Genomic DNA, 27,247 nt, shown 5'->3' with positions numbered 1-27,247 from the left:
CATACACTACTGGCTGATAGTAGTGTGGTTAAAAAATAATTATATAATAAAAGGATTTCATACAGGGTAGTCGGCTGGGCACAAGCATTTATGCTCATGGTTTGCTGAATCAAAAACCTTTATGTGAATCTGATTTACAAATGCATAATCAGGTACGTAAGGACATGAGGCTTTAATTGGGGTCTTATTGTTCAAAAAAATAAATAAATGTGTTCTCCTTGCACGATCCCCAGTCTATTGTTCCTTTGGATTATGACAGACATTATGTTTGTCGCAGCTGGATATATATAAACTCGTAGGCCAGCCATCAACCACATTGTGGCTGACAGCAGAACGTTGAACGCTGTGAACACAACAGATTCGGTCTGCTGTGTTGAGTAGTTCGGGTTGGCAGGGTCCTGTCAGGTCAGTCCAGCCACTCGACTGGACTGTGCTAGCCGGCCGGACATGGCCAGCACCCAACCTGGTGCTAACATACTTGGTTACAAGGCCTGTCGGGCATTGTAGGCCCAGCCGAGTGGGCTTGGCTGGGCACATGGGTGCAGCTGACTGTTGTCTTTCAAAATATATATATTTAACAATAATATATTTTTCATATATGTTTAGTTTATGGTCGTTTTAAGTGCCTAACAAAATTCAACATGGAAGTGTATGTTGCACATAAAGGGTTGAACCTTTATGTAAGAAGGTGAAAGTTTTGCATGTGCGTAATGAGTATATCATGCTTAAGCAAGTGTTGTTGCAAAACTGTTTGTCATGTACAAGTACATAATGACGTTGATATGCTTTTGCATGATCATAATGGTACATGTGTCTTCATGCATGCAAAAGAATGATATTTCTTACATACTTATGCTTGTCATGTGATGTATGTTTGTGATAGTAATGTATAGTTGTTTCCTATGCATGTACATACATGAAATAGATATATTTTGCATCCAGATCATTGTATGAATGTTCACATGTTGTAAGTGAAGTGATTCATGAATGAAAGCATGCATTTGATATCAACATGTGACTAAATGAAAGCGTGTATTTAACATGAATATATGAATTCTTGTGCATGAATATGAATATTGCTGTTTCATGCACATCTCTAAATTGACATACATGATTGTGTATCGAAATGCATGAGATGTGAAAAGAATGCATTAGCTTGTCTCTTACGATGTTTGTATATGAATGCATAGATGATCAAGATGGATCATTATAGGCTGTGGAAGCCTTGAGCCGGTGTGCTCCTTACTTTACTTGTTTATGCATTGCGAAAATCTTATTTGATATTATGATTTTAATTGCACTCTTCTATTGTTGCCACGGGTAGTAGACCGTGAAGAGCTGCGCATGTTGACTTGCGAGTATATGTTTGCATATAAATTTGTAAATTTATGAAATTAATTCTAATTATAAGATAAGAAAAAGAACAGTGTAATTAACGATCCCTTGATGTTCCTTCTACAGAAAGGTAATCTTGGGCTTAGCGGTTTGGGGACTGTGAGGATATAAAAACTTCATATGCGTCGTTGTTGCCCCTAAACCCGATATTGAGGTTCTTCTCCTGGCCATAATTTTAAAGAGAATTCGTCACTTTGCCTAGGGGTGATGCGTAGACACAACTGTTGTTTTGGTATACCAAGAAAAATGACACTTGTGGATGGGTGGTTCCTGATGTCCCCGACATTAGATGAGTGGTTTAATATTCCGAAGGCTGTTTCGGCCGAGAGTTAAGTTTGAAACCCAGTAATAAAATACAACTTGTGTGCTAAGTTACCTTAAGAACCTAACTTGACCTCGGGGATTTTAACCGTTTGGTGTATCTACGGGCAACGATAATAATAAAAAGAGAAACTTAAATTGTGTGCATCTAATAGAGACATGCATATAAAAAGAGTACTTTGGTAAAAGATAATTTATTCATACATATGCATAAAAATCATGCATAATCCTATTATGCATTAGATCATGCATATTTACTTGTTCCTTTAATTGTGATATATTGATGAATGCATGATGTTTCTTTCCTACTGTATGCTAAATGTCTATATTGCTTAACTTGTGGTCTCTATTGATTATTAAATTGTCCCTCGTGCTTAACAATTGTTTTCTATTGCATAAATGATTAATTGAATTATGAATTTGTCATAAATGCATCTCTTTTAATTATTGCATGAATCTTATCTGTATTATTTATGTTTATTTGTTTTATTAGAGGGATTCATACGCATAATTTCTTAGATTTTGATACCCTACTTTTGGTGTTTTTCACAGCTTCAGATGCCTAGTGGGGTGACTTGCTTTTTAGAGGAGCTACGAGGGGATTACACGATTGCCTGACATATTCTTTGAACGACGTGGCTCTTTCTTTTTGCTTTATTTACTTATGTCTCAAACTGTATACATCTGAATAAATAAAGTTTGGTTTGGTTTGGTATGAAAGATGAGTATAAGATCCCTTGTAGTGGTGGTTGTGTTTAACTGTAAGGCCCCGGGTCTCTGGGAATGTTTTTGCACCTGAAAAAAAATTGCCACTTTTTCACGGGTACGAGTTGGGGTTGTTATAATATCTATGCCCAAGTTAAGGTAGTGTTTCCTCCATCAAAGAGAGGAAGTGTTGTTGAATTTTATGAAAAGATGTTCACCGAGCTTAAAAGAACATAATGTTTTCTCCGTTAAAGAAAGAAAGTGCTGTCGATGGTTCTGAAAGAAGGTCAACATGCTTAGAAAGAGCGTAACACGTACTCCATCAGACAAAGGAGGTGTTGCCAAAATTCTGACAAGTACTTTCTACAAGTAGAAAGGGTCGTCACGCTTCTTTCGTCAAGCAGAAGAAGTGTTGTCGAAATATTTAGCAAAAGGCTTGCCTGAACTAGTTTGAATGACTCGTTCCACCTTCGCCTGTAAGGGCACCCTACTCGTAAGGGCCGCTGTGCCAGAGTAGTTGTTGTGCCTTAAATAAATTGCTCATTGTGGCTACAGTATATGCATGCTCATGTGAAATACTATTATACAACTAGACTCCTAAGGGTTGAAGTGCCGAAGTTCGTTGTCTAACCGAAAGAGGTGAAGCGCTCGTGAAGGCCGTAGATGCCGAGAGAGCTAAGTCATTCATGCATACAAATAAAACTTAACGGTAGTCTCTTGACTACACGGTTGGACTGTATCTCAGAATAACTGAATGGGGCTGGGGTACATATTCCCTTAGTGCAAAGCACACTAGTTGCCCGAGTGACATTCGAATATCCTATAAAGAACAATTTGTCAGAAAGATCAACCTGCAAGAGACAAAGGTGAGGTAAAGAGAGAAGAGAGAGAAGAGAGGAGTCGGCGGCAATAGGGTTTTCCCTTTTCTCTTATTACTTATAAGTATTGTACAGGGTATAACATTACACAAGTAATAAAAACAAATTATAAATATGCCACCGCCCACGCATCCCGAGGTGGATCCTTGGAATATGGTGCGGGTCGGATCCATGATCCAAAACTAACAGCCTCCCTCAAGTTGAGTATGGTCTTTGATCATGCTCAACTTGTCTTTGAGTGCCCACAACTGATGAGTAGATAATCCCTTGGTCAAGATGTCAGCAACTTGCATATCTGACCGAACATATGCAAGTTCAATTTCTTTTTCTTCCACCTTTTGTCTAACAAAGTGTTGATCGATCTCGATATGCTTCGTGCGACAATGAAGGATGGGATTGAAGGCAATATTAATAGCACTCTGATTATCACAAAGAAGCATAGAGGACGAGATCGGTTCTTGTAATTCTTGCAGTAGATGTCTCACCCATGTAACATCGGCTGTTCCTGCTGCCATTGCACGATACTCTGCTTCAGTACTAGATCGCGCCACTGCCTTTTGCTTCTTGCTACTCCATGTTACAATATTATTGCCGATAAGAATGCAATACCCCGAAACTGATCTGCGCTCGTCAGGATCATCAGCCCAGTTCGCGTCTGTGTAGGTGAATAGTCGATGCCCTGACGTATAAGCTGTGTCCTTGGTATACATCAAGCCATCTCCAATCGTACCCTTTAAATACTGAAGGATCCTTTTTACTCCTTCCATATGTACATCTGTAGGAGCATGCATAAACTGTGAAGCCTGATTGACAGAGTATGCTATGTCAGGCCTACAACTCGACGATACAAAGTAGGATCATGATAAGTAGTGCCTTCTTTAGCACTTAGCTTATGATTTAGAAGGCAAGGTGTGCTAATTGGTTTATAATTCTCCATTCCTGTAGCAAGTAAAATATCAATAGTGTACTTATGTTGGCTCAATGTAATAGTCTCATCTCGACTATCAACTTCCACACCCAAAAAATATCGCAAGGGACCCAAGTCTTTCATCTTGAATTTAGCCATCAGCATAGACTTAACCCAAGATATGTGAACCTCATCACTCCCGGTAATAATGATGTCATCAACATATATATAAGCACCTAAACAATAATTGAATCACTTTTGAATATGAACAATGAATGGTCTAGAACACTTTTAGTGAACCCATGATGCTGGATCACCGTGGAAAAACTTTCAAACCAAGATCGAGAAGCTTGTTTCAAGCCATAAAGAGAGCGTCGAAGTTTACATACCCAATTGGATGGATCATGCATGCTATAACCAGGTGGCTGCTCCATGTAAACTTCTTCCTTTAGTTCACCATGCAGAAAAGCATTTTTAACATCAAGTTGACTGAGTGACCATCCATGTTGTAACGCCAACACAATGATAATCCTAACGGTGCCCAATTTTACTACTGGGCTAAACGTTTTATCGTAGTCCTGCCCATACTGCTGTGTGAAGCCTCGTGCAACCAGACAAGCCTTATAGCGCTCAACACTGCCATCCAGTTTGTGCTTGATCTTGTACACCCATTTGGATCCTACAACATTCTTGTTATCTGGCCTTGGTACAATTTCCCATGTATTGCATTCATGCAATGCTTCCATTTCCTCATTCATCGCCTCTACCCAGGCACGTGAATGTACAGCCTCATGAAAGGAGGAAGGTTCTGTTTCTTTGGACACTAGTTAGAAATGTTTGAAAGTCCAAAGAGAAATTGTTATAACTTACCCAGCGATCTATAGGATGTCTAATCCGAGTGGAACGTCGTAGAGGAGTCTCATCATTGACAGGATGAGCTCTACGAGAATAAACAAGACCAGAAAAACATGAGGATGTTGTTGTAGGAGGAACGTCTTCCATATGCGGTTCCACATCGAAAGTATAAGGCTCATTGTCTGTCAATAAAGATGAATCCTCATAAGGCAACGAGTCATATAAAAGTGAGTCACTGAGCCAAGGATCATAACCGTCCTGTGTATCTGTGGAAGATGAACCCAGAGTGTCAAAATTTTCATCATCAAAAACAACATTTCTAGATACCCGAATTTTGCCTGTATGAGGATCATAACACCTGTATCCCTTATAGTCATCTGCATACCCAAGAAACTTGCACTGTACAGCTCTGTCTTGAAACTTATTTCTCAATGAATGATCAATATGAACATAACATACACAACCAAAAGGATGCAGTTCTTCATATGATGGATGACAATTATAAAGAACAAAATACAGAGAATTATCTTCAAGGATGGTCATGGGCAACCTGTTGATAACGTAAACAGCTGTATAAAAAGCCTCTGTCCAAAGAGAGAAAGGAATACCCACAGTGTGCATCATGCTCAAGGCTGTCTCAACAATATGCCTGTGTTTTCTCTCAGCTACTCCATTTTGTTGAGGGTATGAGGGCAAGAAATGTTACGTGTAATGCCATGCTCCTTCAAATATTCACTAAAATCATGGGATATGTATTCTCCCCCCCATCACACTGGAAATATACAACATTGGTATTGAATTGGTTTTGGACTAGTGCATGAAACTGTTTGAACAACTTGAAAACTTCATGTTTGTTTTTCATGAAGTAAATCCAACTAAATCGAGTGTAAGAGTCAAGAAAGAGTACATAGTATCGAGATCCAGAAAGAGAGGCAGTGGGTGCAGGACCCCAAACATCTGAGCATATAATCTCAAAAGGCTTTGTTGCTCTTTTATTGATACTATGAAAATGAAGTACATGACTTTTGCATAAGTGACAACTTGGACATTTTGACTCTAAACTGACTGCGGGTATTAAACCTTTAGCAGACAACTTGTCAAGAAAAACTTGACTACAATGACCCAAACGGAGATGCCATAAGTCTGGTTTATTAAGTTTCAAGACTCTAGATGAAGAACTATGATCTGTAGATCGACTCAAAAATGTTGGAAAGGAAGAAGCTGAAGAAGCCACGGCTACGGAAGACGACGTCTTCAAAGGCACATGAGATTCTTCAAAGACGTACATGTTCCCGTGCCGTTCACCTTTAGCGAGCGTCTTCTTGGTGTAAAGATCCTTAAGATAAACAGAAGGAGTAAATTCAACGGAAGAATTTGTTTCATCAACTAATTTTGACACAGATAGAATATTCTTTTGAATAGCAGGTGTGAGTAAGACATTTGACAAGGGTAATTGAGATTCAGGCAAAGAAAGAGAGACATTTCCAGTGTGAGAGATGGGGTGGTGAGATCCATCTCCTATGACTATAGTGCCATTTCCAGTGTAAGGACTCAAGTGAGAAAATTTACCTGCATCAGAAGTAACATGTGCTGCTGCCCCTGAATCAATATACCATATACCTTCATCATTTTGGCGCAAGTTCATCTGATTGAAAGTAGTCATAAGGATATTTTGTACGTCCTGTGGAAGAACCTGTTCCTGAGGAGTGCGTGCAAATGTCTGAGTTGCCTTCTGCCCTGGCCTACTATCTGGCCTCCCTGTTTTGTTCCGGTTCTGAGGATTGTACCAGCAATTTGCTTTAACATGTCCTCGCTTATTGCATAGAAAACAAGTAGGAACACGTCCCCCTCGTGGTACACTGCCTGAACCAATACCTCCTCTACCTGGTGTAGGTAGTAATCCTCCTTTGTTCATAGGTGTTCCATTGGGACGAGGAGGAGTAAATAAGACTCCTGTTTGAATAGGCGTATGTGCCATCATCACAGGATGAGCATCATCTGACGCGTGTTCTTGATTTAAACTAACCTCATATTGCAAAAACTTAGATTGAAGATCATCAAAACATGGAAGAACTGAGACAACCTGGAGTGCCGTGCAAAACATGCGATATTCAGGTCCAAGGCTACCTAATACCTGTTGTACCATATCCTTATCTGATACAGGACTTCCAATGGCAGCTAACTGATCTGTAATCACCCTGACATCCCCCATGAACTCTGTAATAGATTTGTTTCCTTTTCGCATGGATTGGAATTGCCACTTGAGTTGCAAAGCCCGAGATTCGGAAACCTGAGAAAAGGAATGAGCTAGTCCATTCCACAACTCGGCAGCAGATTGATCATCAAAAATAGTTTGTAAAACACGATCAGAAAGTGTGGAAGTTATGTAAGCAACTAATGTCTGGTCCTGTTGTGCCCATATGTCATAAGCAGGATTGGTGGTTCTAATTTGACTCACGTTCCCATCTTCACCTGTTATTTCTTGCATGATATGTGTAGGTGGGGCGGGTGATCGCCCATCTAAATGCCATAAAGATCATGACTGCGAATAAAAGGCACAATCTGATGCTTCCAAAGTAGTTATCATGGGATAACTCGTGGGTCATGAGGTGAGTAAGAAAACTGGGGTTCAACTTGGAATCCATGGATTATATGAAGAATGAGATGCAATAACAGATAGGAAATAGGAATGGGATGATTCCAAAATAGAATGCTGAATGCCGACTGTACTGACAGTGTATTGAGGGAAAAACAACAATGCTGTGTGCTGAAAATAATATCAGTGCCTTCGTCACACAGAGTAGTGACGTGCGAACTAGAAAAATATTGGACAGAAATGTATTGAGAGAAAAACAACAATGCTGTGTGCTGAAAATAATATCAGTGCCTTCATCACACAGAGGGATAGTGACGTGCGAACCAGAAAAATATTGAACATAAATATTTTTGGGGAGAAAATCAAAGATTTGGCAGACTGGAACATAATATTAAGACGTGCATACCAGAAAATTATTGAAAATGAAAAGAACCGAAAGAAAAACTAGAATGACGTGAAAAAGGATTAAGGAAAAAGAGAAAGAAATAAATCTGATTAAGGAAAAGGGACAGAAATAAATCCTACGTCCTTTAGAAGCACATGCTGGTCCTTATAGGTCTTCTAGATGATTGATTTCCGCGCCTGTGCTTTGATACCATGTCAGAAAGATCAACCTGCAAGAGACAAAGGTGAGGTAAAGAGAGAAGAGAGAGAAGAGAGAGAAGAGAGGAGTTAGCGGCAATAGGGTTTTCCCTTTTCTCTTATTACTTATAAGTATTGTACAGGGTATAACATTACACAAGTAATAAAAACAAATTACAAATATGCCACCGCCCACGCATCCCGAGGTGGATCATTGGAATATGGTGCAGGTCGGATCCATGATCCAAAACTAACACAATTATGTCACCGAACCCCTTCAGGACTATTGCTCATCGTGGAAGAAGGTGATGGTACAATCACGACACGTATTTTCTATGAACTAAAGAGTTCAAGGAATCTCTCGTCACTTAGGAGGTTTGGAGGTCAGGTTATCCTTAAGAGCTAAGGATTTAACCCCACTATTGTTACAGTTGATGCATCCGAAATGGCCTGGTGGGGTTATCCCGGTATGAATTCTACCGCCCCACCATGGATAGGGTCATTAAGCCTCTGGGGTATAATAAACCCTTAGAATGTTGCATTGATGCCGAAGTTCAATAGAGAAGGACGAGTTTAATAGAGAACGTCTAAAATACATGGAATATTAAAAAGAAAGAGAGAAAAGAGAATCGTGTCCCTACTCAGTGACTCCCTATGTTCCTCTCTCCCTCTTAGAACGTACATGGAATATTCCTCTCCTCTCTGACTCCCTATGCTCTCCTCCTCTCCTCTCTGTCTCCCCTCTCTCCCTCTTAGAACGCCGGGGTCTCCGTGCGCACAACTTGTGTTTTTTTGGGTCTCTGTGTTTGCTTTCCCTTTGCCGCAGCAGAATCGTGTCCCTACTCGGTGCTAACGACTCAACTGCAAGGTTCCTTGTGCATCTGGCCAGAGGGCTTGAACATGCGGTTTGGCAGGCCACACTGCATCATTCTATCGTTGTTGGTTCCCTTGCCGCTATGTGGGCTTTCGGATGTTCGGTATATGTTAGCTAAGGTGGGGAGTCTAAACAACTCTCCTTCCTGCACTGATATTTTCAATGTCGGAATCGATGGATGACGCTTCGCAGTTGCGCGGCCTTTGGGCCAGTGCTGCGTCGTTTACAAGGGATGTTACCTGGTTGATCCTGCCAGTAGTCATATGCTTGTCTCAAAGATTAAGTGATGCATGTGTAAGTATGAACTAATTCAGACTGTGAAACTGTGAATGGCTCATTAAATCAATTATAGTTTGTTTGATGAAACCTGTTACTCGGATAACCGTAGTAAAGCTAGAGCTAATACGTGCACCAAAGCCCGACTTCTTGAAGGGCCACATTTATTAGATAAAAGACCACATAGCGGGGAGGTAGTAACAATACATAACAATACTGGGCTCTTCTAGTCTGGTAATTGGAATGAGTACAATCTAAACCCATTAACGAATATCCATTGGAGGGCAAGTCTGGTGCCAATAGCCGTGGTTATTCCAACTCCAATAGCGTATATTTGAGTTGTTGTAGTTAAAAAGCTCGTAGTTGGATTTTGGTATGTAATTATGCATTTTTTGCTTCTTTTGTTAGTATACTATATTATATAATTAACTTCTTTTTTGCTTTACTTATTCAAATGTTTTTATAATTGTGGTGTTGGTTTTTATGATGTAGTCTTGTAGAATAGAATTGTAGATTGTTAATTTGATTTATTGCATGCATGATGAATTGATTTGATGATATTGTGATAATTGTTTTTTATTTCATTAGTGTTAATGTTGTTAGCTGATAAAACTTAAAAAATTATAATATATATATATATATATATATATATAGATCCTGCATGAAGCAACCCTTAGATGAGAAGGAGATTTCACATCCATGATTGGATATTTGAGAAACCAAAAAAAAATTAAATTTAATTTTGGAACTCTAATATTGGAACACAAAAGTTTTGACAAGACTCTAAGGTTCCAATACTTTTAATTTGCAAGGATGTTCCATCGGTGGTGGAAATATAGAAAATTTTTGAATTAATGCAAATATTAGATAAACTATTTTCATGTGGAGTCATATGAAAAGAAGCTCTCGAGTCAAGGATCCAAGAACACATACCTGGAGGACAGGAAGATGCTATAGCGGCTCCCAAAGTTGATGGAGATTTAAGTAGTTGTTAAAGCACCTCCAATAGTCGGGTAAGTGAAAACATGTCTCCTCCTCTTTTAATTGATTCTTCTTTCTTTGGTGTAGTTTCATCAACAAAAGCTACTTTGTTTTTAGAGATATCATCAAGTTTGGGATAATTTGGCCTAATGTGTTCCGGTTCATAACAATGACTGGTGACAAATGACTTCCCTATACCCACCATTATTGTTATTTTGCCTCTTAAAGTGTAGATACTTATAAGATTAACTTCATTTTTCCCTTTAACCATACCAAGACGAGTTTCTTCTTGGCAAACTTCGGCAACCACATCTTTCAACGAAAAAACCTTAGTTTTATGAAGAAGAGAGGATCTTACTTACTCAAACTCGGGCCTAAGCCCATGTAAAAATTGAAAAAAATGTTTCTTTTTTCATTTGGTCTCTCCTTAGCTCGACGTCTTCACTAGCAACCCACTTGGGTTTAAGAAGAGATAATTCGTCCCAAAGTGGGCCAAAAGGGCTAACATAATTACGAACACTCATATCACCTTGTTTGATTGTTCGTATCTTGTTTTGTAAGAAAAATTGTCTTGCAATATCATTTTTGGTATACATACCCTTCAAAAAGAACCAAGTCTCATTGGCTTTACGAAATTTGGCAATGTTAGCACATATCTTGAGCTCAACATTGTTTATAAACCATGCAAGAATCTTGGCATGATTACTTTTCCAATCCTCTACCTTAGTTTGATGGTCTTGAATGACTTTCATACGTGTATCACCTTCTAAGGCTTTCTCTTGATCTCCATTTTTTTGAGCTTGAGTTGTGGTTTCAGGATGATGCCCATGACATACCCCCAAAGTTTCTTTGATTTGAGATTATTCTCCATAGCGGATGCCCACATCATGTAATTTGTGCCATTTAGCTTGAAGTAGAGATTGATTTTTTGTTCATGCTCCATTCTTGAAAAGAGAGATATTAAGAGAAAGAAGAAGAGAAAATAATGTGCAAAAGCACGTTTAAAGAAGCTTTTCCTCACTTTGATCACCACAAACACACTATCACTTTGGAGAAGCACTTCCTCAATAACTCGATGGCTCTGATACCATGTAATGAAATAGCAGAAGTGATAAAAACAATGCCACTAAGGGCTTAAGCAAGATCACAATCACAATGTGCACAAGCATAAGTCCACTAAGGGACAACACAATTAGCCAACAAAGGGCAAGCACAAAAGTAAAAAATATAGGATCTTATTGAGTAAGTGCTTGAGTAAAAGCATAAAGAATAGGAGAAATCACACCCCTATTTATACATGCGAAAAGGAAAATGGAGAGAGACCATTAGGGGCTCCCAAGAGAGTTGTTGGGAGCCCCAACGACTCCATGGTCAAAAAGACCATTGAGCGCCTATGGCTCCTCTAATTTACAAAAACAAAAAATAAAAATAACTAGAAAGAAAAAAACTGTTTTTAATAAATGGTTTTATTACAAAGAGATAATGACTAAAATGACCCTATAGGGCATTTAACTATTACAAGATTAATGACTATATATATGTATGTATGTATAGGCATATACGTACATGTATACATATATTTTAACAGTTATGCCCCCCCAATATGGGATCCTAAATGGCTTGTCACTGTGACATGCCCTTCCACTGAAAGAAAGGTACATGGTTGAAATGTCAAATTACCTAAAAATATAGCCATCCAAGTGATGTTTATAACTTATAAGAAAGGCTTATGAGGTTGTTATGGCTGTGCAATTACCCATCAGGACAGTAAAGCACTTATTCATTGCCAAGTTCATTCTGCTTCACCTATGTGAAATGTCATTTTGAAGGTTGAATACACACACACTCGCCATGTGTATACACACACACACACACACACCTCTTTCAAAGTTCAATTGCTTGTTTTTGGTATCTGGATATTGTTGACATGCTCTCCTTGATGGTATTTCCCAACTTGGGGTAGTATAATCTTGCCTATGTGACTGAAAATGAAGTTTTGAAGGTTGCAATTTCAGAGAAGGCTGTACTCCCTAACAACCAACTAGGTACTGTAGAACTCAATAGTGCAAGAGCCTTGTTTTCTGCAACAATGTTTCTTCTGGTAGTAATGTTTAGGTACTTCAATTTCCATGTTATGGTCTCTGTTGTGCTTAGAGAAAAGAGAAAAAAAAGGGATAAAAAGCCATTCTCATGCTGTTGATCATGTATTCAAATCTTAGGCACATATGGTTCTTAATAGATTAAAATTGGTTCATTAAGTCAGGTGCTCAATGTCTTTTGCTGCAGATAAACTCAAATGATTATCTTAACCCCATAAACGCAAATCCTGTCTTGAGGAATCAGACTTGTTTTTGAAGTTTTTATATAGATATGGATTTATTCTCTAGATTCTGTGTCACATTCATAGGGGAAAGTGATCCGAGAACCATATTCATTACATTTCAAGTTCAGTTCACCAACTGTATGATGTTATATGATTGCAACTATTTTGTGAATTTTGACTTTTCTCACTACTCTCATAGTACAAATTGAATTTGTGTGCACGGCATCACTACGTTGATGGCTTGTTTTTTAAATTCAAATACGTAGTGGCCATATTATTACTGCTTCATAGAAAGCAGTTTTGTATCTGAGGGCTTGGCTCGAGGCCATTGCATGAAGGTTTATATCATAAAAATTTTCTTTAGTTTAGGGTCAATGAGTGTCATATTATCATCATTTCACTACTTTAAAGCCCCATGATTGGTATCCTGCTTTTCAATCATTTTGTCAGTGTGTGTGTGTGAGAGAGAGAGGCTGTTCTACTATACTATCTGAGGAAAGCTCAGAGAGATATTTGAGATGCTAGGTGATCTTCTGAGGGTAAGGTGGTGGGGTCCATCTCCTGTTGGTTTTTGGATGAGGATATCTAATACTTATTGGTTGTTTTTCCGGCACTTGATTTTGGTTGTTTTTCCGGCACTTGATTAACTCGGAAAGCAAGAGATGGCTGGATGGTAAAATAGCACTAATTGTAAATGAGGGTCTTGTGTTTGAATCCCATGAGCCACAGCAGTGAAGGTTTGTCCACAATGGCACAGAATCACATAAGACAAGCTTATATAAGTACCACGCAACAGTGCATCTATTCACCTAAATTTCTGGGTGGTTTAACCATCCATTCTAATAGATACGCTTTAGTAGCTTGTATAAGTGTCTCTTTTTATTTTCTGTTTAAAAGTCATATAGTGTTTATCCAGCTGGCTTTGTTTGACAGTTTGGCTTGTCATGTATATTGTTTTTAGAGATGAAGAGCTTCTTGCGCAAGCCCTTGCTTTAAATGACAGCATCCAAAGTCTGCTAGCTAATCATGACGCTATAGCTTGTGGTTTACCTATGCCTTCACCTCCATCTGTCTCCAAAAATACTCCAATGTCCTTGCAACCCCCTCTAGCAACAAGACAAGAGGTCATTGATGAACAGGAAGAAGATGATGACTTTGCCCAGCTAGTTCGCAGGTTATGCTTTGTACATGTTTTTTCAAATGCTTGATTATCAATTATGTATAAAGATAATCGGGGAAGAAAGAACAAGATGATTGTAATCAAGAGGTTTTGAAACTTTAGCTTTCTATTGTCATCCTATTTGGTTATTTGTGTTTTTCATCAAAGGCTGTGTTTGGATTTGTGGCATTTAGTAGTATTGGAATCATAATTCTGCTCATCTTATAAGTCAATTTTTTCTTATGGCAGAATTGATACATGGGTAACCGGAACTTTCTATGTAACCAAGAAAACCTACATCTCTTGAATGATTGTTGGTTTCCTTGGAGGCAGAGATTGCAGGAACTATTGATCATTGGAAATATATTCCAGTACATGGTCTGTTCCTACTTTCCCACATCTGAACACAGCCTAAATGGAAGTCTTTCATCTCTGAATAACTTAGGCTACTTGTTTACAGGCGTTTTAAGGGCAGGCCTGCTGATTCGCTGAACACATCAACTGAAACTGCTGACTCAGCCAGTTCTGCAAGTTTTCAGGATTCAACAGGTACAGACACAGCCTCAAGGTCTATATTAACTGGTCCATTGGCTCTGCCGGCACCGCCTCAACCAGTTAGAACATCTGTGCCCAAAGAGCAGGATATGATTGACCTTCTGAGCAGCAACCTGTCTACCACAAATGTGTCTCCTCATACACCCCAAACTCCATTTACGCCACCTGCTGCCAGCAATAGTCACTTCCATGCACCGACGATGAGCCAATCTCAGGTCTCCCCTCATGGACATGGCTATCCCATATCTTCTCCAACCATGGTCCAATCTCAGTTCTCCCCTAATGGACATGGCTACCCGATATCTTCTCCAACTATGGGCCAATCTCAGTTCTCTAGTGGACCTGGCTACCCCATATCTTCTCCTCAACTATATCCTACTCAACAAGGGCAGGTACCCTTCAACTATGTTGCCCCCTGGGCACAAGCGTCATCTTGCTATCCTCCACCACCTTGGTCTGCTCCAGTTCCAGATCCTAGTTTGCCTAGTCCTTATTCCATGCCTCGACAGCCAAACAGTGTAAATTCTTTCAGGCCAATGCAGACATCTGCTGTGCATCATAATTTATTCACCTCACGAAACATGCCTCACTCATCCCGCCAAACACAGATGAGTGATGAAATGAGGCATTCTGTGGCATCATCATCTAGTCAGAAAGTGTTTGTTCCTTCAAACAGGTTATTTGAAGATCTAGTGAATTTGAGGACTGATGATAGTGGTGTTAAAACAAGTGGGGAGGCCTTGGGGTTGTCAAAATCTGGCTTGTCTGGCCAAAGCATATCTGGAGGAAGGAAATGAAAGTGTTACTGTAGTATATTTGCATATTGTTGTTGTTAAGGCATGTCTTGGAAACCGGATGAGGCCTGTAATATACAAATATTTGTTGAATGATCATCAAAAGAAATTCTGTTCAGAACTTTTCATATGCACATTAACAGCAACACTAGATTTTAAAGGAATACCATGGGTGATGTCTTGCTACTGGAAATGAAATCCAATTCCGGATGAGATTGAAGTAATCTCTGGCATGAGAATGAGCGTGTGGCAGTCAAGTCGGTTGTGTGCAAGTATATTTGGGACTTTGGAAATTCCGACTTTTTGGTCTAGTGTTGGTTTATCTTTGCTCTTGCAGCATGGTCACAGACTCGAATTCAATTATAGCCCTGTCATACAATTTTACACGTAGCAACGTCGAGTATGCTATGATTCAGATTGAGATGTCTAGCTATTTTAGTTTGCAAAAGTTTATATTATTAAATCAGCATTTATGGAAGTTAAAGATGTAAATCAATAATCTGAGTTTATGGGAATCTGGCGGGTTTTCAGGAAAGTTCTGATTCCTTTGAGTTTAGCAGTATGTGTGTTTTCGACAGCAGACCAGCGTGTAAAATTTCCTACACCAGACATGACATGATTTCCAGCATATTTTGGATTTGCATCAATCTAACGTTGAAATAGCGATGTTTGCTTTAAAGAATTTTCAAATTATACAATTAGTGATGGGTGATGAAATCGATAAATTTGAATAATCATATTGGGATTAAGTGGAGTCCAACTAAGACATGTTTTATAGTTTGTGAACACTTCCTTTTTTCTATTTTGTTGAACTAAGCCAAGGGAATAGCTCCCATCCTGCAGGCCTCTCTAGTTAATAAAACATAAAATGACCATATTGTACAACTAATTTGACCTTATTCCTTAAAATCCTATAAATTTTTATATTTTTTTGAAGTCCAAAATCACAAATATTTGACATCGTTAGAACTCCTTTTATCCTTTGTAACTTCAAATTTAGGCCTTTTTGTGATAAAATTGTACCACTCGTTGGCTATGTCCAACACCACTTAAATTGAGAATTGTAAGCTTTTTTAATGAATTTGGACCTCACGAACTCGTATAAATTTATTTATGATTTTTTTTTTATGAAATTGAAATTACCAAAATCATAAATATCTTACTTTTTTGCATATATGTTAATATTTTGCATAAATATATTTGCAAGTATCTTACTTTTTTGCATACTTGCCAAAATCTCATAAATTTGTGTTAAACAATTATCACTGATTTCACAAATAACTTACTTTTTTGCATATATTGCACGCCTTCACATGAAGTTATTTGTAAATCTCTAGATATCACAAATATCATACTTAAATATTTGCAAAATTAAGATAAATATGTGATATTTATTATTTTTTGTGAATTTTTGAATCATATATAAACTCATTTCGGTCCCCAACTTGTTTATTTTTGCATAATCTAGGGCTTCTTTTTGTCTTTTCTCAACTTGCTTTCTTTTCGGCAATTATTTTCAACTTATTTGTGTATATTATACTTGTTCGCATATACATTTTGAAATCTCGTGAAGTATATTTGTGAAAATCCTACTGATCAGCAAAAATTAGAAAGTTTCGCAAAACTGTTTTTCTATGTATAGACAAGTCAATATGATTAATGTAGAACTAAATACAGTTGGTTTACACAAAATCAGATAACTTGAAGTTTAACAATTGCAAAGTTATATTCAATACATGGGCTTCATTATAAAGTTAAAATCAAAGTTTAACTCAATCCATCCAATTACAAATGTAAATTTAAGTTGATTTGTTACAAAGGTGCATAATTGTTCACAACTCAGGTAGCTTGACAAACTCTTCTGACACTTCTCTAACTGATGTCTCGGCCCTTTTATTGTCTTTCGCATCCTCGGAAGCCCTTTCCTTCATGTGCTTATAGAATTTGATCACGCGATTCTTTATATCTGTAACATTTTGCTGAAAATAACTCTTTATTAGCAAACAACTAACTGCAATGAACATCTTAAACTAGTGAACAATTGACATATAAACACATGCCTTCATGAAGTTCAATCTCCAATTTTTGTATGACAAATATACTATAGTCATACCTGTAAAATGAGGAAATACCAAATGACAAACAAATACAAAGTAATTGCTCGTTCTCTTGTTGAGAAATACCCTCCATTCTTTATGTTGTTCAATCTTTGTAACAATTAAAACCAAATTATGCTAAAAAAATAAACAAACCAACACATAAAAAGGAGATAACAAATATACACAAAAAAAGAAATAACAAACATACACAAAAAGTGAGTACATTATTTAGTAAGTTATGTTATCATAGTGTTTGTTTGAGGTTTTATAAATATGTGTTCGATAAGAAATTATACAAATTGAAGTCATTTTCTCAAAGAACCCAATGCTCGTTGCCCCAACTGAAAATAATTAAGAGTTGTAACATAAATCTAGTGTAACGTCGTTGTGCATGTGAAAAATTATTTGTAATTTTGCAATGTTGTGTAAAAACATACCTTGTCAGTATCAAGGAAATGATACGATAAATCGTTGCTCTTCAAGCAGTTAGCTACCCCACCATGCTGCCATTTAGTTGTGATCATTTACTGTGAACAAACAATATTTACTAATTACTTTTTTATTAACCGAAAGTAAAACAATATAAACATCGCTTTTCGAACTCATAGACAAATAGGGGGTAAGATAAATGGTCTTCGACAAGTTGTCTCTTTCTTTGTCCTCATTGTGAGCTACTTGGAGTCTTTCTACGAAACTTGCTAGAGGCTATATAGTAAATCCAGTGTGATAACAAAAGAACAAACAAAATTACCTGCAAACGTAATAAAAATACAAACAAATTAATGTGCGAAACTCACACTTATATCACTTGTCAAGAGAGTTTTTCCAAACTCATACTCTTTCGGCTTTGAGGTATTTTCTTCCATACCTTTTCTTTTCTAATTAACATGCTCTTAACAACAAAAAAATTGTATACAATTAATATCAAATATACATGCATGATTTATGATATTGCTTATACCTCATGTACGATTGACTGTTCTATGCTCTTTGAAACTCGGGGCCCTTTGAATCCCTTTTTTTTAAGAACGTGTATAACTATATATTTCAAACTACCTGGATATACACATAAAGAATAAATTAATTAAAAAATATTATATATAGACAAAAAAGCAATTCATTAAAAAATACTGGATATACACATAAAATATAATTCATTAAATAACATTGGATATGTATACATACTGTTATTCGTGGTGCCGCCTATTGTGGCCAACCCCACCACATACACTGCATTTATATGACACAACATCTCTGTATTATGTTCTTCATTTATTAAGCTTAGGTCACCCCTTTTGGTGGACAAACAATTATAAGAGTAGGTGGAGCGATGTGTGAGACATTATTCATGTAACACCCCATAATTTTTAACCCAAAATTTGTATAAATTTTCAACCATTTTTTTTAAAATATAACCCAACTCAGATGAGTAGACCGATAAACAATGAAAATTGTTTTGATTTTGAATTAGATAACTCTGGGCAAGTTATAGAAACTATCAAACTAAACAAGACATGGTTCAATTCTTATTTGGACTTGGATCCAGGTTTGTACATCAAATGATTCCATTGGGAAATCTCACTCTACATAAATAACTCCAAATAAATAAAGAACTAAGAGTAATGTCATTCCAAGCATAAACCATAATGTATCAATATTTCGAACTTAACACTAATATGTTTAAATTAAAGTGTCTCAGTTCAACTGAGATCATAAATTTCTAAGAATGATGGTTGATAGAGTATGGTATCTCTGCCACAACACCTCACCGCGCCATCGCACTGCAACTGAGTTGTCACCTCAAAAAAAAACTTTTAAAGGGTCAGTGAATACACCGAACACATAAAAGTTGTACAAGCGAGAACATACATCACATTTAAATACATCATATTCATGTATATCACATTCATGTATATTACATTCATATACATCATATTCACGTATATCACATTCAGGTCATATTTATCACATTCATGTACATCAGATTCAGGTACATCACATTCATGTACAACACAAGAGATAAAAAATGAACACAGAATAATCAATATTCAAACTCTGCAAGATGCATTAAGCAAAAACAAGATTCAAGGTAAAAGTCCATACAATCATGATTTTTTATTCTCTAAACATATTTACATTATCATACTATACATCTTTGATTATATTCATACTAATATTGCTAAAACATTAATATACATCATCCAAGAATCACAAATCCTTTATGAAATATCTTAAATATAATTTCATCTATGCAAGAATCATAAGAAACCCTAAACAATATGATATCATTGTTTCTTTATGCAATAACATATTGTTTTATCATTCTAAACATGAAATGATCTGCCATATATACTCAAATGAACTTTCTTTATAAAAAACATCAAAACCCGAAAAATATTTTGTCCAAAACCTTCTTTAAAATGGTTTTTCACATACAAGAATATAGATTCAAGCATATATCAAATTTTTAGAACTTACAGAACATATATTTCATCAATATAACCTAATATTAACATCTTAAATATGTTGAAACAAATGAGATCTAATAAATAATAAGAAACAAGTTTTCCCTAAATCATTTTTCAGATTAAAATCCCAAAAATCGTCTTGTTTCAAAACTCGTTTTTCCTTTTTATTCTTTGGTGACATGGATCCATCAAAACGTATCCTCTAAATTGAAAATCAATCTTAGAGAGGCATTTCAAGGTTTGATCTTCATTAGTTCAGATCTGGAAGTCGTCCCTACGCATATTCCATGCATTTGAAAAATCTATATCTGCGCGATTGATGTACCTACCATAATCAGGTTCTCAAACGTAGAATGATCTTCGTCTTCTGTCTTCAAACCTTGGAGGAGCTTCAAAGGCTGCTGGAAAAGCTTCAAGAAAAACAAAGGAAGAAGAAGATGGTAGAGAGAAAGATAGATAATTCTAATGACAATAAGAAATAGAAGGAGAACTAACCCTATTAATCCTCTTCAAAAGGGCTTCTATTTATAGATGAACTTAAACAAGAGTCCCATTTTTAATATAAGAGGTTAATATATATTAATCTCTTTTATTAATAAATTAAAAAAATAAATTATAGATCCTAATTCATTAAATTTTGAAATTAATAAAGCTAGTGTAAGAAGGTGAAGACTTCTTACCCTGACTTTGGCTTCAGTGACATAGTAACCTTTTGGGAGACCTACAGACCCAACGACTCAACAAAATTTAACGTTTAAATAGCCAATTCGATAGCCTTCGAAACGTAGATCATCGTGGTGGTCTTAAATTTAATTGGTCGTACACGGATCGACAAAAAATTTTAGTCGACACTGAAAAACATTGATTTCAAACTTACAATTAGGCATGCACTTTGATCGATGATAACACTCAAATAAATATCAATTTGGGCATGTAGATAGTGAATTTTAATGCCCTCGAAATGAAAAAATGAAGAACGTCAAAGTCAACTATGATTTAATATATGAGCCACCAATCAACCAAAATTTTTGTTGAAATAATAATGACATTGTTTAGAGTGTCCCACCGTATGAGTCCAATCCAATGATATTGAATCTAAATATCATGAGTTATATCCATTCGAATTCATCCCTAATTAGATCCAAATGTCATGGATTATATCCAACCTTATTAGCTTAGATCTAAATGTTATTAGTTAAATCCACTACCTAATTTAAGGTCCAAATTCATATTGGACCCGAATGCTAGGATTTAAATCCAAATCCAATATTCATAATCTAAAAAGAGATAAATCATTTACTTTCTTGTTTAGTTTACATGTTTTAAAATTTATAATTATTCTTGCAATGTTCTTTCTAACTTGAAACTTAATTTAATAATTATTCAAAATGAAGAAATTCAAGAATTTTAAGAAAACTAAGAAATTGTATTTTTTAAATCATCTAAAATCCAAAATCCAAAATCACCAAATTGGATCTCCAACAAGATCTATGGCTCATAACAGATCTAACTAGAGTCGTTATTCAACTTAGACTCATGAATTTTGCCTGAATTTAACAAGATTTTAACTTGAATTTAACTTAAATTTTGCTTGAATTTAAAAGCTAAACTACATCAAAATCACAGGTATTACATTCTACCTGCCTTAAAGAAATTCCGTCTGTAACATTTGATATAAACATCAAGTAAAATAACTACCAAAATATAGTTCATCAAGCTTTTACTCTACACACTGATTAAATATTTTCCCTTAAAGATTATTTCTTATCTCTTAAAAAAATAAATGTTTATATAAGTTTCAAAACCCTATAGTTAGGTCTGTCATATGAGGTTCCTAGCATGTGTCTAGGTTCTCGCATTATACTATAATTTTTTAAGTAACAATAAAATCAAATAATCAAAATTAAGTTGGATCATACTTATAGTGATAACTTAATGCTCGATGTGCCAAGAGTCACAACTTCTTTAACTCAACTCTGATACCAAGATTGGATTTTCCAAAGATAGTTTGATATCCCAAATAATCTTATTTGTAAACTCTAATACTAAGACTGTAATGCCCCAATTTTTGAGATGAAAATTTTAGAATTTTTTTTCTTAAAATCCCTTTACACAATTTTCAAAAACATAACTGAATCTCCTTTTTAAATATGGTTCAAGCCTTGGGCGGGTTATAGATACAACACAAACATTTAATATTAGAATAACCCAATCAAACCATAGTTTGCATTAAAATGAATCAAATACTAGTCTCAACCATTATCAAAGTTTACAAGACTAAATCAAATGACCAAATAAAAAAATATCAAGTCTTGTTAACAACCTAAAGAACTGTAACCCTCTTGCAGCCATCTTAAGCCTACTTTCATCACCCTCCAGCCTACTCATTACCTTAAATACTATAAGTAGAGGCATTAAACCAAAAGCTCAGTAGGTAATCACCAAAACATGTGAACATAAATATTCCAATTACAGATATAAGTATTGGCACTTTTTGATATAACATTTAAATCATGCAACATAAAATTTCAGAATTGCACATAATTTATATCTACATAGTTAATCATGCTTGCATTCATATTACAGGATAAACATGCTACAATGCATCAAGCCAATAAAATAACAATTTATGTACAAACTGAAACATTGCAATGATTTCATTCTTAATTCTTTTGTTTCTCTTTTCCTCTCTCTCGAAGGTATACTCTCGGGTTTCTAATTTCAATTCAACAAATCTAATGCAGGGTTTATTATGCCATGTATTTTATTAACCTCATATAATTGAAGAATCTGCAACCTCACACTGAGTTTCCACGAAAGTGGTTCATGATCGATAGAAAATTTGCTGCTAGTCCAACACAAAATTGATTTCTACTCTATAGAGATTTTGGACATACCACTTAGGACACCTGGTAGTCCCCCCCCCCCCCCCCACCGACGACTGGAGGCTGGGGACCAGGGAGATGTCATTTTCCTCTAAAACCAAACAACAATAAATTGGTAGTGTGGACCCCCACTCTCTCTAAAGTGATACCCAATCCAATGAACTTGATCTGAATGGGTCATGGGTGTTATTTAATTATTAGGGTTATCAATTAAATTGTATGTGCTCATAATACACACCTGGGCTCACATGTCCAATCTCCTCACTGAAGATTCCATACGCAAGTATGTTTTGACTCATTCAAAAACTACGGCATGTACAAGGCAATTATGTGATTATGTGCACAAATATCTCTTCTTCTTATGGTTTATTATAGGTACCCATAGGTTCCACCGAACCTAGGCTCACACTCGAGCCACACACATGCTCCTATCACACATTATTATCACTATATCATATTCCTACATGCATACATAAAGGATGCAACCCTATGCAATCATGATCATGCTTCAATAAGCAAACAAGTGTAATAAATTACTTGACACTTATCATGCCTTATGATATACAATATTCATTTACATGCATGCTATATGAATGGTTATAAATCAAGAATAACATGGAACACATTTAGTTTGCATGCATATCTAATCAAATTTCAATGTAAACATCCATAACCATGCTGCACAAAGTAAAATACAATTAAGCATCCATATATGTATGTTGTTAAGATATCTGTTAACCAAATTTTGAAAAACCCTCTAAAAATCACAGGGACTAAATTTCATTCTTCAAGAACTGCCCCCATATTATAGGAACACAATTCAATAAACAGAACTACAAAATTCATCATAATAAAATCAGGAAAATTTTGGGACTAAACCCTATTCAGTAAAAATATAAGACAAATTTTGTCAACTACATAAATTTATTCTGGTTTGGGGAATTTATTTAAACCTACAAAAAGATTTTTTGATAGAAACCTTTTTACATGATCTTTCTATACATCTTAGCTTTCATCTAGATTTTTTATAATTTATTTTGATTAGTTTTGGTTCAGTTTTTAGAACTATCAAAATTTTTAGTTGTAACAGTTCTGCTGATATGGTAGAAAATATGTGCTTTGTTGAAATGGACATTTTGGCTTCAAAATTGATCCAAATGGAATAAAACAAAATTTTATATTCAAGCTCTGGATATGTAAAACACTTCAATATTTTTGTTTTTATTCATTGACTTCATTTTCATAGAGATGTCATTTTTTTTAATAAACAGGTAGGGATAAAAAACAAACACAGAATAACCAAGATTCAAACTCTGCAAGATATATTATGCAAGAATAAGATTCAAGGTAAGGTAAAAATCCATACAATCATGTTTTTTTATGATCTAAACATATCTATGTCATCATACAATACATCTTTGCTTATATTCATGCTAATATTGCTAAAACATTAACATACATTGTTGCAACTTTTCTTAAAAGTATTTTTAAGAATATTTTCAGTAAAGATCTTGAGTGTAAACCATGCACCAAATTATAATTATTGACTCACACTAGTGGTGAAGTCTGGGTCAAAACTGAGAATGGGTTAAAACTTTCATACTCCAAAAAAAACACACCTTTATTGCCTCAAATAAATGAAAATATAAGCACAAACGCAAAAACCTATTACAATTGTTCAAGCAAGAATAAAAGATTATATAACCCAAATAATAATATGGCCTAATGCCCTACACTAAAAAAAATAAAATAAATCAAGCTTCTTCTTCCTTGGCTAGCTCTTGTTTTTTATGCGGGATATCCTTCAACGCGTCCACCTAAGTCCACCATTTTCCGTTGTTCCTCATGCCACCTAGCAAAACACCACCTATAGAAAACAAAAAAAAAGCACAAAACAAATCTACACTAAACACTTGTTAGTTTTTATAAATGAAAGGACATTAAAATTCTAACTAGATGCTAACGGCTAGCCTAAATGCACCTACACTACTACTAATCAAAAGTAACCTTAAACTCATGTTAATCTCGAAACAGAAATTAATGTGACGTTAAACATGCCATAAAACAATCAACTCACTAGGAAAAATAAGACCAGCTAAAAGAAAATTTGAAAATTGATATAACTAGGCTAACCGACTATCTCTACCCGCCAGTTTTGGCTGTCCATTAGGGTGTTGATACTCAACCTAAAAATCAGAATTTTAACAACCTAATTTATGCTAAACTAAAGGTGAAAAAAATTAAAACACACTAAAAACTATGCATAAAAATAAAAACAAACTATCCTTTATGCATGCAAACCCTACTCTAAAGAAAGAGGGTTTAAGAGACTCATTGCGTGGTTCGCCTCCAATGGATTGGGAGGAGAAGAGCAGCCTTTCCTCCATGTTATGGCTTGTCACACACCTCAGGAGTTAAACTTCAAGTATGGAAAAACATGAACCAACTGGCCGGTTAGGGTGTTGGAAAGAGAGGGAGGAAGAAAAAGAGAAGAGGAAGAAAGAGAAAAGAGAAGAAGAAGAAGAAGAAGAAGAAGAAGAAGAAGAAGAAGAAGAAAGGGGGATAACTAGGAGAAAGAGAAGAGGCAAGAGGAGCGAGGGGCATAAATCCCAAGTTGAGAAACACCACTTTCTCTCCTCTTAAACTCTTATTTATAATGAGAGCCTAGGGTTAGAAGGATAAGTTTGGGTATTTTCTAAAAAGACTCCTAATTTTAATAATTTTCCAAATAATTCAACTAAAACACTATTTCTAAAAAAACATGTTAGAAGCTAAACTATTTTTAAAACATAGGTGGCACCCCTCTAAGGGTATTTTAGTCCAATTAAACTTCTTAAAAGGGGGTCAAATTTGGATTTCAAAATTTTGATTGGTCCATTTTTCGAGATTCGATCCAAAAGCCTTCAAACTATTCTAAATTGCTCATTTTAACTCTGATTTCGATGAAATTCAAAACGAAGTTTTCTTGCATGAAAACACATCAAAATCAGCTAAACATAGGCATTTAAACATTAAATGTGTAAGATCATGCATAAAAGTGTATAAGAATATGAATAAAAGATGCATGATCAAATTCTCTCATGCTTATCGTTGCTAGTCCTCGAGCAAACTTTATTTTTAAACTAAGCGAAAGCAAAACAAAATGTGTAAATCAAAAGCAAAAACTAATGTAGAGAACCTAACTAGTCAAACTCACTTTCATAGGAATCTTGGTTGCATTTAGCTTATGCAACAAGCCCTTTAAACCCCTGGGTTACCCAGTGGATGAGTGAGGTCTCATGAGGGTTTGCAGTGATGCTACCCACAAACATCTCTATCATGTATACATTCACTCATCTTTTTTTTTAACTATTAGGCATTCAAGAAAGCTAATTTAAACACATATTTCATGAAATTGCAGTCTCATGGCAAATTAGAATCAAATTATGCCGCCACAATAATAAAAATTTTCTTTCTACCTTTCCAAAATTCACAATTATTTATGTTTCTTTCTCAAAAAATCATGTATATTCATGTTATTGCCCATCTATCCTCACACAGATGTTACCTACACAGTTTTCATATTTTTTCCCGAGCATTGAATTTTCATTAGGCTCTTCTTCTTTTATCTCTTTTTTTCATTAAGCACTATATCAATTTTCAAGCTTTCGTGACTCACGTATCGAGCTTTGGGTCAGTGGCTCCCAGACCAGACGACTTTAGAGCACTAGATACAGAGTATCCCTCAGACTTAATCGCTTGGGTCACTAGACTCTAGATTTTTATAGCTACGTAGATGCTAATGTCTGTCCTAAATGCACCTACACTACTACTAACCAAAAGTAACCTTAAACTCATGTTAATCTCTAAATTTTTGATGAAAAACATAAATTAATGTGACTTTAAACACGCATTAAAACAATCAACTCACTAGGAAAAATGAGACCAACTAAAAGAAAAACTGAAAATTGATATAACTAGGCTGACCGACTATCTCTATCGGTCGGTTAGGGTGTTGATACTCAGCCTAAAAATTAGAAATTTAACAATCTAATTTACGCTAAACTAAAGGTGAAATATAAAAAATTAAAACATACTAAAAACTATGCAAAAAAATAAAAATAAACTATCCTATATGCATGCAAACCCTACTCTAAAGAAAGAGGGAAGAAGAGACTCACCGCGTGGTCCACCTCCGATGAATTGGGGAGAAGAAGAGTGGCATTTCCTCCACGTTATTGCTTGTAACACACCTCCAAAGTTGATCTTCAAGTATGGAAAACCACGAACCAGCTGGTGGGTTAAGGTGTTGGGAAGAGAGGGAGGAAGAAGAATAAGGGGAGGGGGCTAGAAGAAAGAGAAGAGGCAAGAGGAGAGGGGGGGAATGAATCCCAAGGTGCGAAAAGCCACTTTCTCTCATTTTAAACTCCTATTTATAATGAAATTCTAGGGTTAGAAGGATAAGTTTAGGTATTTTCTAAAAAGACTCCTAATTTCAATAATTTTCCAAATACCTCAACTAGAACACTATTTCTAAAAAAACATGTTAGAAACTAAACTATTTTTGAAACATAGGTGGCACCCCCTCTAAGGGTATTTTGGTCCAATTAAACTT

General features: G+C 35.8%; 1 protein-coding gene across 1 annotated transcript in view; it reads left to right on the top strand.

Moving 5' to 3' along the window:
* The window catches only part of LOC149826616 (TOM1-like protein 6), a 93,813-nt gene extending 78,390 nt beyond the window's left edge, over nucleotides 1–15,423 (top strand). The window contains exons 8-9 of the mRNA XM_090018907.1: nucleotides 13,655–13,867; nucleotides 14,313–15,423. Coding sequence (XP_089875033.1) covers nucleotides 13,655–13,867; nucleotides 14,313–15,204 — 1,105 coding nt within the window. The 3' untranslated portion in view covers nucleotides 15,205–15,423. The remainder of the gene's footprint in view (nucleotides 1–13,654; nucleotides 13,868–14,312) is intronic.
* Nucleotides 15,424–27,247: the final 11,824 nt, after the last annotated feature.

This window comes from Nuphar pumila, chromosome 10 (genome assembly GCF_984573655.1).
Source record: "Nuphar pumila chromosome 10, dmNupPumi1.hap1.1, whole genome shotgun sequence".
In the NCBI taxonomy this organism is placed as follows: domain Eukaryota; kingdom Viridiplantae; phylum Streptophyta; class Magnoliopsida; order Nymphaeales; family Nymphaeaceae; genus Nuphar; species Nuphar pumila.
Note: the sequence above shows the minus strand (reverse complement) of the source record. Positions and strands in the feature narration are given on the sequence as shown.